We start from the raw sequence: 12,473 nt of genomic DNA on the forward strand, positions 1-12,473 counted from the left end.
TGAATTGTGTAAGCAAACCACACCCATACGACTAAAACAATCTAAGTTTCTTTTTTTCCGAAAAATAAAATTAATAAAACAAAGTTACCCAGGCAGCAGCCTGGCTTGGGGATGGATTTGATTGGGTTATGTTGGGTTCTGGATATGTATGTGCATACATGCGTGTGCATGAACACACACATTTATATATAATTATACTGACTTGCAGTTTTCTTATAAAATCTTTTCTAGGAGGAGGATTTCACTGGATTCGGGAGATCAAGAGTATGTCCACCCAAACCTAGAACCACTGTCTCCAAGAGACCCGTAAGGCAGACCGAGCCTCCACAAGCTTCAGGACAGGGGCCAGAAGCAAAGTCTATCATAGGAGGATTTTTTCCCAACACTCAAAAACAAGCTCCGATTAGGAAAATTGTACCTAAAGTTCCCAAGGAAGAGCAGGATGTTGGGAGCACAGATGAAGACAAAGAACTTCCAAAAGCTGCTGTTAAAGGGCATGACAAAGGGGCTTCCTCAACCAAAACCACCAAAACTGTTAGTGACACTAAACCTCATGAAACGGGGTCGAGCGCATCTCACCATGCAGAGCAGGCTCATGGAACAGCCATGGCAGGAGGTGTGGTGTTGGATGACTTGAAAACAGCTGAAGGATCTGAAAAGCTTGAAAGTGGTTTTCAATTAGGACGCACCCGGCAATCACCTCGAGGAGGCACCACATCCTTCAAGTCCTTTAACACACATCAGCGGTTGAAGAGCATGGTTAAAGGTTTGGTTGTCTCTCCAGCGGCTGCAAACCAGAGTGGGGAAGATGTTGGAATGTCACCCCAAGGTAAAGAGACTGTAGTGAAGACGGTGCACAAAAGGCATCGAGGCAGATTTTTGTTCGGGTACAGGCACAAACCATCAACAAATGTTTCAGTCAACAAACGGCCGAAAATCGGTGGGGTTAGCACACGGCATGTTTATTATGGCTATGTCCCAGAGGTGCTTCCATCTGCGGAAAATGCTGAACAGCAGGGTCAGAGTATTGAGCCATCAGCGGACGAGACAAAGCCCAGCTCAGAGCAGCCTTCCCAGACCTCCAACAATACAACCATAACAAGCGGACGGTCTTCCCGTATTATCAAAACCCCAAAGAGATTCCTAAATGAGGAAATTATTCCTTTTCCAAAGGGTTCTCTGTCAACATGGCTGAAAACACAGCAGAAGGACGACACAAAACCCGCCCTGTCCTTTAACGAATCAGGATACGATGGATGCTCGCAGCCAGTCGACAGCTCGTTGCTTGAATCGAAAATGTCATCCAAACACAGTCCAGGTGCGAGCCATGCTGAGATCTACAAGAACTTAAAGAAACTAACTTTAAAACTGGCAGAGAAAAAGAAAAGCCAGTCTGGCTTTCAGGAGGACGGCACCGACCAGGACGACGGTTTGACTTTCCACCACAGGAAGAGGCGCAGGTCCAAGATCATGATGGGGGAGATGGATTCTCCTGGAGTTGTGAGAAAAGTGTCTGTGGTGGTCAAGTCAGGCATGGAAAGTCCAGCAGAAGACAGAGGAACTAACGGTAAGAATCAAATACTTAGTTTTTCCTTAAAATCTGTTTAATATAAATGAAGATTACAGCAGTAAGAAACACAATGAAACTGTAAAACTTTTTTTTCTTTTCCTGTCATCAGATAAAGATGAAACAGCAGTTGTAACAGGGTTCCCTGGTTGTGAGCTTTCGGAAGCGGACGGTCCCAGCCATCGGATTGGTCTCAGTGGAGCTAATAAGAGGATGCTGCACCTGCTGAAGAAAGCCAAAGTCCAGCTCATAAAGATAGATCAACAGAAGCAGCTAAAATTGTCACAGGTTGAATAACATTTCCTGGCTTTCGTGATTTCACATATTTAGAGAAGAATTTATACTGGTAAAACAGACAAATAATATTGGGTTCTGTACTTATCAAAAGAGTACCGGTTATTCTGTTTTCATAAAACACCAGTCAAGCATTTTCATGTTAATGTCAGCTAACTCCTGTAAAATATTGAATCAGTGAGGTGAGCGTTTAATTTGCTCTCTAGGTTTAGCCTCATTATATCAAGTGTAAAAAGCATGTAGCTTGTTAGGAAGGTTTAAATTAATGCACTTGCATTGAAAGCATTATTTTTCTACTTCTAGTTGAGTTCAAGGGAATCCCAGGTGCCAGTTTGTGGAAGGCGGAGGAAAAAGAGGAGGAGAGCCGGCCTTTCTCCCAAAGAGTATGGTCCTCAGGTAATATTTTGACTGAAACATCTGACAGAGTAAACGTGTGGAGTAAAGTTCTTTCTATGAATAAGATCCACATGTTACAATTTATATTTTTGAACAAAACAATAAATGTGTCGCTGCATATCACCCTGAACACACCATCCCCATCATTTACCACCTAGGAGGTGTTTTCAAAGGGGGGCTTGTGTCGCAGCTTTTCACTCCAGTGTCTGTGTGCAGGAGCAGCCGCTTGGAGGTCCAAGAATCAAGCATGTGTGCCGGGCAGCAGCTGTGGCATTGGGACAACCTCGTGCCTTGGTGCCTGACGATATCCCCAGACTCAGTGCTCTGCCGCTTCATGAGAGGGAGGGCATCACCTTCTCCCCTGCAGCAGAAGGTACAGTCCACCCTCTGAAAATTGCTAATCATTTACATATTGATATTGAATGGTAAAAAAAAAAAAAAAAAAAAGGAATTTTGACTTGGAGATATTATAGTTAAAATAATATTATAGATAAAAAAATTATTTATTCTAAGTTGAACAAAAAAAGTGCAACTTTTGTTTTTCATTGGATGAGGCAATTAGATAAAATTGGTCATGTATATTAATCTTTTCCTCATTCTTTCTGTGTTGCACCATAAAATCTTACATTTTTTAAACATTCATTATATTCAATTTTTTTTATTTAACTTAATTTAAAATAAAGGTTTGTTGCAGCCCCAGATTATTTTTTTCAGTCTCTTGTTCCTGAAGTTTAGCAGATTGTTTTCGTGCTCGTTTTACGAGATTGAGGGGAAAAGGATCTAAATGAGGTTTAGTTATAATTTTTTTTGTTTGGTTTTTTATCCATGTGTAGCAAATTATTTAAAGGGCTTGCATTTGTTATTTTGTTGGTAATTCAACTTCGCAATTCAACTTATGAATCACCCAAGTATTCTTACCGATTTTAGCAGATTTATAACTCATTTGTTAACATCTTATAATCTTTTTTTTTAACTACTTTAAGTTTTACCATTCTCAAACATCCTGGTCTTTTGTTCAGGAAGAAGGCAGATGGACTTTGTCTTTAAAAACATCACATAGATTAAAACATTTTGTCTCCAAATTTATGGGGAGAAACAAAATGAACATGAACAATGCTAAATCAACTTTTTTTAGATTAATTGTTGAAGGATAAAGGCACCTTGGTTGGTATTGTTCACAGATGGATTGAATGTTCTTAATTTGTGTGATATAGTTGTTGAGTAATCTGGACTTTTACAAACTTTTGGATTAAGTTTTGAATTTCAGTTTTTATAAAATTGAGGTGGGTTTAGTTGTAATAACTATTTTGACCTTGACATCACCCATAGGATTGGCAACTAGAGGTTTTAATTAACTCTCTGTAATGACAAAATTATAACTCCAGTTTGAGAAAATGTACGACTTACTTAGCAAGCAGTTTTGCTGTCTCAAAAAACAGCTCCGTTACCTAAAGTGAGAGGATTGTTGTTCTTTTGAATCATCAAGCCCATTTAACAGCTTCTGTTGGTTTTCAGGCTGATGTGTATTGCAAACTTTTCTCCTCATAATATTATTGTAAAGGTAAGTTGCTGAAGTTTGAAGATCTTAATTTTAGATCTTGTGTTCAGACCGAACACGTTTTGAGCATTAAAATGCGTCCAATGTTTCATCTTGCTTGTAGACATTAAAGCCAGATGAAAATCAAGAGGGTCAAAAAACCTTTCCACGTAAAGTCTACAGACCAATCTGATGCATGTTGCTTTTTACTTTTTTACCAAAACAGATGTAATCGACAAAGTGGGTTTTCATTATTTGGTCTGTATAAGTTGGGTGAAAGTTGTTTTAAGGGGTTTCTAAGCGAGAACGCTCCTCAAAATATCATCCACGCAGTCAGTTTATCAGGACTAAGATCCTACTTTTAGAAACACTACTTTTTCCAAACAGTGGAGCCTTGCATGGAAGTACGCCTCAAACCAGCCAGTCACTCTGGGATTTCCTGCCCCCCCTTGCAGCTGCTGACAGCTCTACAGGAGGAGAGATGAAAACAACCATCACCCAGAGAGCCTCCTGATCAGGGCTGTGCTGAAGAAGTTTAGATTCCACAAACCTAGCATCTTTTCTTTAAATGTTCTTTTATGCATGCCAACGCCTAAAAGCTCAAAACGAGCTGCACCTGATGGTTAAAAGATGCTGCCCCTTGACGTGCATTCAACCATAGGTTTTGCATACATACTGGAGGCACCTGATGCTCAAAACATGTTGGGTCTGAATGTAACTTTGAATTTGCAGTAAAGGAAAAAAGTGGATGAAAATTTTAAATTTGAGACTGTTTAACTCTGAAACCTCTGCTAACAGCAGCTAAATAAAGGATTCGAGGCAAAAACCTATAGTGGTTTAAAAGTTTATTTGATTATTGCAGTAAAGTGGAGCACTTTCTGTATGTCACTGCTCTGAGATAGTTTGTGGGTGTAAATACAAAAAAAGATTTTATGATTATGCAGAAGTTAATCTTATCTAGAACAAATACAAAATATTGTTATAGTTTATGCAACTTAAAAAGAACACTATATCAATGAGCAAGGTTTTGGTAGCGACTCTCCCAAGTTAATATGCAGAGGGGAAAAATATAAAAAATTTCAATGTATTAAATAAAATATTTGCCAGCAAAAATATCTTTTGTCACACACAGATTAGCCACCGCTGTTGGAAAGCTTTACCCAACACTGGTCGAGTGAGCTTCACTCAGTATGAGGTGAGGAAGTGCTGCTTGACAAATGAACTCACTGATACGCTGTGCATTTTAGGACATGCTCTGATCCCAGGGATACATCATGAGAAGTCTGACCAAATGGTGTCAGTCTGTAGACAAAAAAAAAAAAAAAAAAAATCAGGTCTCAGGATAAAAAAAATCATCAGACTTCAGAATTGGATAAATTTCATGAAACTGGTTCGACTGAGATTCAGTCATTCCCTTCAAACTACATCTATCCTGTCAAAAGGCCATAAGGGCTACTATTTTGTCAACTGAGCTGGGTGAAAAATGTGTCCTGTTTCTTTAAAGGACAAAGTTTCCACCATCTATTAAAGCAACACTTTGTAATTCTTAGCCACTAGGGGCGCTACACCTGTGACTCCCCAGCTTAGCTCCCCTGAAAAACCCTGACAATGCTGCATTGTCAGAAAATCAAAGGATCTCCTTCCGTGTTTTGGAATTAGACAACAGACTGAGAAGTTATTGCGATATTATTAAAGACAAGGCCACACCTACCTACTCTAAATTAAATCCTACATTAGAGAACGTATTGGCTTAATTAGCCCTCATGTTATGGGGAGCTCAGGCTGACATGAAGCAGCGCCTTCGCTCTTATAACTCATTCAGTGACGAATCTGACCTTTTGAGAAAAGCAGGCTGCACTGACAATCAATAAACACCAAAAGCTGTATATTAACCTTAGAAAAAAAATTGAAATCCTTTAAGATATCTCAAATTAAGAAAATATTTGGTTAAAAACTTACATAGTATTGCTTTAAGTTCCTGTATGGTAACATGATCTTTTAACAGCCATCAGAATATGTGTCCTGTTTGTCATGCCAGCCAGGTTGTGACTAAAAAGATGTGCAGAAGCAACAGCACCATCTGCAGTCACATTCTCAAGTTGCAGAGAAGGCCTGTCAGTGGCTAAACCTGTGAACCTTAACAAAACAAGGATGATTCTTTTTTATGACTGAAGTGTGATGGTAATTCTCCTGTTACTTGAGTTTTTAGAGGCTACAGCTTCAAATGTTGTCCTGAGACTGGCAGTCCTAATATGTACAACGTATACCGAACACATATGGAGAAAGGGCAAAGAGTGATGCTTGCACACAGTTAAAATAACCCTCTGAATCATTTTAATCTCATAATAGTTTGGGCATCTTCACTCTGAAACATCTGCACAAAGGAAAAGTTCTGATCAAATATTTAAAAAAAATATATTAAAGGGAGTTTCCACCTGTAATGGATTTTGTGGGGGACTTAACATTTCATCCAGTCACCCACCTTCTTTAAAAAGCTTTATTTGGTCAGGCAGACAGAAACATACCAGTAAGAAGTCTCCTTATTTGAAAAAAAGCTTATCATTGCATGTAACGAAGCTCCGGTCCCAGAACTGAGACCCTTAATGTCTCCTGTGGGCTTCCTGAAAAGCTTCACCACACGTTTGATGCAGATTCGGTGCCGTATCAACCCTTTACCCATCCTCCTTTGTGTCTCGTTTGCAGATGTGGCTGATGATGATGACGATGATGATGATGACATCTCTGATCAGGGCAGGGCTCAGTGGGCTGTCTCTCAGGAAAGTATCCAACGCAAGGGGCGGAAAAAGGGCCACAAGTTTCAAAGGAGGAGGTTACTGAGTCAGTATGTCAGTGGAGGAATCCGTTCGAGACGCTGTGGAATCTGCAAAGGCTGCTCCGTCGAGGACGATTGCGGGAAGTGCATGAACTGCTTGGATAAGCCCAAGTTTGGAGGGCCCAACACCAAGAAACAGTGCTGCATGTAAGTAGAGGTGCTTTGGTTTAAGGGACTGAGTTTTTGTCTTGCATGTGGCGAACTTTTCACAAATCCTCTAAAGTAATTTACTATTTTTGCTGTCCTTTAATTAAAAGGAAAGAACATAATCAGTGAATTTGATACTCATTATCTGAGTAACCTGCTTCACTGTCTGAGGTGTTTAGAAACTCCCCCAATTCCAGTTTAGTACTGCAAATTCTCTAAATATGTGAGAATTATCAATCACCCTCTATGTTCTACAAAACGGTTAATTACCTATTAACGTTATCCACTCTATGGTTTGTTCAAACTACAGCCGTAATGGATTTTTACGTGTTAAAAACACGTAAAAATATCATATCATCTGGCCAAATAATTTTGGCTAACTAGCAGACATTGCTGCAAAATATGTAGACAAAATAAACTTTAAGATGTTTTTCTCACTTTTATCAATATTTGTTAAGAATTAACTTAACATTTTTTTAAGAACATAACTAAAGAAATCAAACCTCTCCAGTTTGTGCACTAGATTGAACAAGTAAGTTTGCAAAAATGGAAATGTATATCAGTGCCTGTCAGACTCCTGTCTTAAAGAGATAAACAAGGGGAAACCCTCAATGTTCAGTTTAAACCCCCAAGGGTTTTTCCTGTTAATATGATCTATTATTACAAGTTAAAAATATAACGATTTAAGATATAAAATTCAGTGATGGAGATAGAAAAGGTTTGTTTGCATATGTTTATTCTCCATTTTAGACAAGTAGTTTGCAATTGAAAAAGAAAACTGTTTATCATTTTCCTTCCACTTTAAAAATGCAAAGGATCACATTAGACATTGTGTACCTGTGATCTTCAGCGTTTATTTTTTGGTTTTGTTTTTAATTTTCATGTTAATTTTGATTTAGACTTGGACTGAGTCATTCTGACTCGTGTGAATACTTTTTCAATCTGGATAATATCAGTTCAAGCACAAGATTGTGATAATGTTCCAGAATATTATAAAATGATATGGATAACAAATACCCACTGGCTTCCTGACTCTTTCAATTGGATATATTAATAAAAAAAAAATACATTTTAGACAAGTGGACCTAACTGTCTAGATAACTACAAAATGCTCTTTAGGGTTAAAAATGCCTTTCAGACTTATTTGTTAAAACTTTGGGAACTCGTCTTTCTTTCTATTACCACTTATCAATTACTCGTTGTTCCTCAATCTCATAAAAAACAAACGACTACACTAACCTTTGTGAGATTGAATGCATCAAGGAGTCCGTTACCAGGGACTTGTCTACCAGAACTGCCACAAAAGGAGGAAAAATGTTTCTTTGGCTCAACAATACAACAACGCATCTTTTTTATCAAAATTATTAGCAGAGTTTTGATCAAGTCATTTATTTGATGTCCAACTTGGTCCAAAATATGTTTGCAGTAGTCTGTAAAGGTTATTTTGAAGCTAAAGTACTGTTTAAATTGTTTTACATAAAACATGAAAATACTTTTTATTCCTTTCCAGTAACACATTTTAAACAATCTTCTTAAATAAGGCAAGTTGGCTCTTACAGTTCAACACATTCGCAGTTGTCTACAGAGAAATTTACTATCGCTGATTGATTGATTTTTGTCATTTCTTCTTCTTGCAGATACAGGAAGTGTGATCGGATTGCGAAGGGAAAAAATGACCGCACCTTTAAACCATTTAAAAGTAGGTTTCTAATAAGGCTAACAAGGATTATTGTGTTCTCTCTTAAATAAGTAATATGAAGGTATCTAAATTCTTCTCTAAATATGATTTGATTTTCTTTTCTTCCTCAGTCCAGTCGCGGCATCTTTTAGCCTCAGGATCCAGCAGTGATTTGACCTGCAGCGTCGGAGATGCAGGGGAGGAATCGTCCTTGATTACGTGTGGAATCAGGAAGCAGTCACTGCGTAAAACTAAGCCACGCTCATACAGGAGATTGCTCAAATCTGATTCCGAAGAGGAGGAGGAAGAAACAGAAAATGAAAAGCCAGGCAATCCAAACACCGCTGGTGCTTCCCGTCAAGGTAACCAGCTGTTACAGGTCACATTTTTTTAACTAGCTGCCATGTGTAATAAGTAGATTTGGGTAAATAAAAGATCCAAGTGTTTCTCCTCAGCACCAGCATTGTTTTTATTCTATTTTAGCATAACTTCACCTCTGTGTATTAAAAAAAATAATAATAAATTGACTCGATCATGTATTTTAGGGGAAGTTTTAGCTTTCATTGCTTGTTCTGTTTTTTTTTTACAGTGAACCCTTGTTTTTTGCGGGGGTATTGTTCCAAAAATAACCCATGAAAGTCAAAATCCAAGAATTGGTACAATTTATTGTTTTAGAATTACTATTAAAAACTTATCCAGGTTTAAATCCCCCTTCCTCAAGGAACGCTTTAATTTTATTGTCCAAAAACGCTTCTGCTCCAGCAGTATTCGCAGAGGCGGTCTTTACGTGCAGAGAAATATTAAGTCCAAAACGTTTCTTAGGTTACAAACCAGCCCTTGTTTGCATTAAATGTGCTTGGTACTGCATGAACAGCGCTCGTATCTGCACCCTCCTCCTCTTCCCTGTCATTAATGTCATTGCTGTCAGTTTCTATTCAGTGTTCTAGCTTTTTTGCAGATAAAGTTCGTATCCAGCGAAATGTTCTTTTTTCTGCAGTCATTAATCCACAAAGCCATGCAGACCCCATCCATACCATGGTCTTGTTGCGGACAATTGCAACCCCATCCTTATTAAAAATGTATTAATTTTTTCGTCCTTGTATTACTTTCTTCCTTCTTTATGGAATGAACGGGAGATTAATTCCGTAATGGCTACCTACAACAACATACCTTTTACGCTCCTTTAGCATGTCCAGAAGTTTAACCTTTTCTGCAATAGTTAGTTTCCTCTGCCTTTATGGCCTGTCCACAAGTGCCTTTGTCGTTGACATTATGTTTTGGAGACAATTTGCAAACTTCATTTTTGACATGCTGTTTTAAGTAAATGTATATTAAAATATAATACCGTAATGTTATTGACACAAAGGTAGAGAAGAAGCGTGGAGACTTTTTATCCAATCAGAATGCAGAACACATTGCACAATGCGAAGCACCGAGGCTGTGAAAGGGGAACTGTGGTATAGCGAGGGTTCACTGTATTTTAAACATATGCCTGTTAAATTAAAATGTATTTTTGCCTTCGATCCTCTTTAGTGTTCCAGCATTGCAACCTTTTTTTTCAGTTTTATTTTTATCATTTTGTTATATTGCTATCCCTTTATATTGACAAGTGAATTGCTATTTTATTGGCTGAAAATATATATCTTATAAAATAGCAACCATGTCTTATAAAGTGTTCCAGTTATTTATTTTTTCTGAATGTCATAAATTCAGTAGGACTTTTACCACACTGCTTAAGCCTCAGCTGCATGTCGTTTAATGAATCTGGAAACTAAACAAATATTAAAGCCCAGTTTGCTCTGTGTATTAGTGAAAAAACATTAAAGAAATGAAAAGTCAAATATTGTTGGAACCCCTAGTAAATCTAACATATTCTCTATATTTTTAATTAGTCTTACATAACTTGCCTCAAAACATATATTGACCAGAGTTAATGTTTCTGCCAGTTTTCACTATTCTGAAGGTATGATAACCCTGTAAACCTCTCCAAAATAGACTTAAGCTGCTAAAAGTGGCATTTAAGGTCAAATAGAAAACCATGGAAAGACATTCCTGTCGGTCTCTGAGAGAGAACTTTCTTCTGTTCAAAGAACCCAGCTTATGCTCAACATGAAGCATAAGGAGTGAATATTGATGCATTGTTCTTTTTGTGTTCAAGGCTTTTCATCGCAAGATGGCATTTTGCTGACAGACGACCAGCTCGTTGATCCGATGAAGAATCGCCGGGCTCTAGCCAAAAGTACAGGCAGCAGACTGAGACTGTACAAGGTAAAGAAAGGTTACTGTCTCTCTCTACTTCTATGTCCTACCTAATTGAAACTGGGCAGATTTGTATTGTTTGGAAATAGTTTTTCCATCAATATTTTTCGCTCTCATTTCATACAGTTTGTTGACAATTTGGCCAATAACCCTTCTACCTGTGGATCCGTTTAAATACGTGAACTGAAAAAACTAGCATTAACCATCTCCCGATTTATAAATTAATATTTAACTATTAAAGGTGCTTGTTTTCTCCTTTAAAACTAATTTGTTTCCACCCAAATAGCACACACATCTGTTATATGTGATATTCATAATTAAAGCACAAATTATTATTTCCAAATAATACAATCCCCAAGACTTCATGTTACTGATTTTTTTTCTCCTTTTTTATTTTTGTCTGTTTTGAATATACTAAGATAAGATACCTTTGATATCCAGTGTTTCTTATTTTCCACTTCTGACTTTATGCTTTAAAGTAAGCTGTCTGCATGATCATAATCTCCTTTTGTGAACTACAGATTCTCAAATATGTTACAGGGCTTTCTCTCCATTTAAAGAAGTATTACATGTTAAAGAATAATGCATTTACTAACTTGGTTTGTGTCTATTACCTTTATATCCTTGGTTTTAATGTCTTCAGTGTCTCTTCTTTTGAATAAAAAAGGCAGTTTTAGTTTATTACCTCTACTGCAATTGCATTTCACTGAATAGACCTTCCATTCAATGTATTTTTAAAACTGTGCTGCTTTTTTTCTTTCTTTTCTTTGACAGAGTTTTATTTTAATTGGCATTTAGTGGAGAATATAATTTATATTTCACAGGCAAAGTCACAATATCTGAGCTAGAGATTGAGCAATCTGGGTTTTTCAAGGCCGATAATCTTTATTTTGACATCTATCTAATCAATCCCCAATATCTGCTGGTGGTCATAATTTTTTGTTTTGGGCTGATTCCTTCAGCCTATATTGCTTTCGCTTCCTCCATTTATATGATTTAAAATGACAGAATAACAGAAGTCACTTAAGTCTGAATAGAGAAATTATTAACAAATAAAAGAAACCATATTAACCATGGATTGCAAATTGAGGTAGTGGAAATGATTGCGCATTGCGTGATCCCAAGGCATGGCTGCTGAATGCACTAATGTATTGGCGACAGCATGCACATACAGACCAACGCATTAAATGGAAAGTTGTTGATGGATTTATCTCTCTATCTCTGATCTGAACCTGTCCAGCAATAATAGTGGTATCCTGTGTAAGTTGGGTTTAGTTGGCATCTCATAGTCATTTCTTTGGTTATGACTCGAATACGCTGGCTGAATTTTGCTGTTTAAAGTATAAACTAATCTTAGAAACCTGATCTGTTTGCATTATGTGTCTATATCTTTGTTAGTTTAAATGCTGTTTTCCTGCTTATGATACTACTTTTTTTTGCTTTTCCTTTACTGCTTTGGTCAAGTTGTTTAGTAACAATCACTATATTTTATAATTGAAAGTTGAAATCTCCTTTTTTATTCCTTTTTTTTTTTTCAACAGTTCAGAGACAAATACAAAGGTTTAATTAGTGTGTACTTTTATTTTTAAAAAGTACTGCTATTGATTTATTTTTATCCAGGATACCGATCCAATTTATTTAAGATGAGGTGTATGTTGATAGCTTAAGATTTGCTAAGTCAATGGCAAACTGAGAAGCTTTTAGGTTTTTAAATGCTTTACTATGCTGTGCTATTGACTCTGTCCTTCTTTAATGATGATGC

The 12,473-nt window shown here is 37.2% G+C and overlaps 1 protein-coding gene across 1 annotated transcript in view; it reads left to right on the forward strand.

Annotated features, from left to right (window-relative positions):
• Nucleotides 1-12,473, forward strand: part of LOC107101115 (histone-lysine N-methyltransferase 2B-like) — a 35,356-nt gene that overhangs the window by 6,074 nt on the left and 16,809 nt on the right. The window contains exons 2-9 of the mRNA XM_015399886.1: nucleotides 232-1,567; nucleotides 1,680-1,855; nucleotides 2,165-2,257; nucleotides 2,474-2,630; nucleotides 6,498-6,774; nucleotides 8,412-8,473; nucleotides 8,584-8,814; nucleotides 10,611-10,720. Of these exons, the coding sequence (XP_015255372.1) occupies nucleotides 232-1,567; nucleotides 1,680-1,855; nucleotides 2,165-2,257; nucleotides 2,474-2,630; nucleotides 6,498-6,774; nucleotides 8,412-8,473; nucleotides 8,584-8,814; nucleotides 10,611-10,720 (2,442 nt within the window). The remainder of the gene's footprint in view (nucleotides 1-231; nucleotides 1,568-1,679; nucleotides 1,856-2,164; nucleotides 2,258-2,473; nucleotides 2,631-6,497; nucleotides 6,775-8,411; nucleotides 8,474-8,583; nucleotides 8,815-10,610; nucleotides 10,721-12,473) is intronic.

Source organism: Cyprinodon variegatus, unplaced genomic scaffold (genome assembly GCF_000732505.1).
Source record: "Cyprinodon variegatus isolate N-32 unplaced genomic scaffold, C_variegatus-1.0 Scaffold1055, whole genome shotgun sequence".
In the NCBI taxonomy this organism is placed as follows: domain Eukaryota; kingdom Metazoa; phylum Chordata; class Actinopteri; order Cyprinodontiformes; family Cyprinodontidae; genus Cyprinodon; species Cyprinodon variegatus.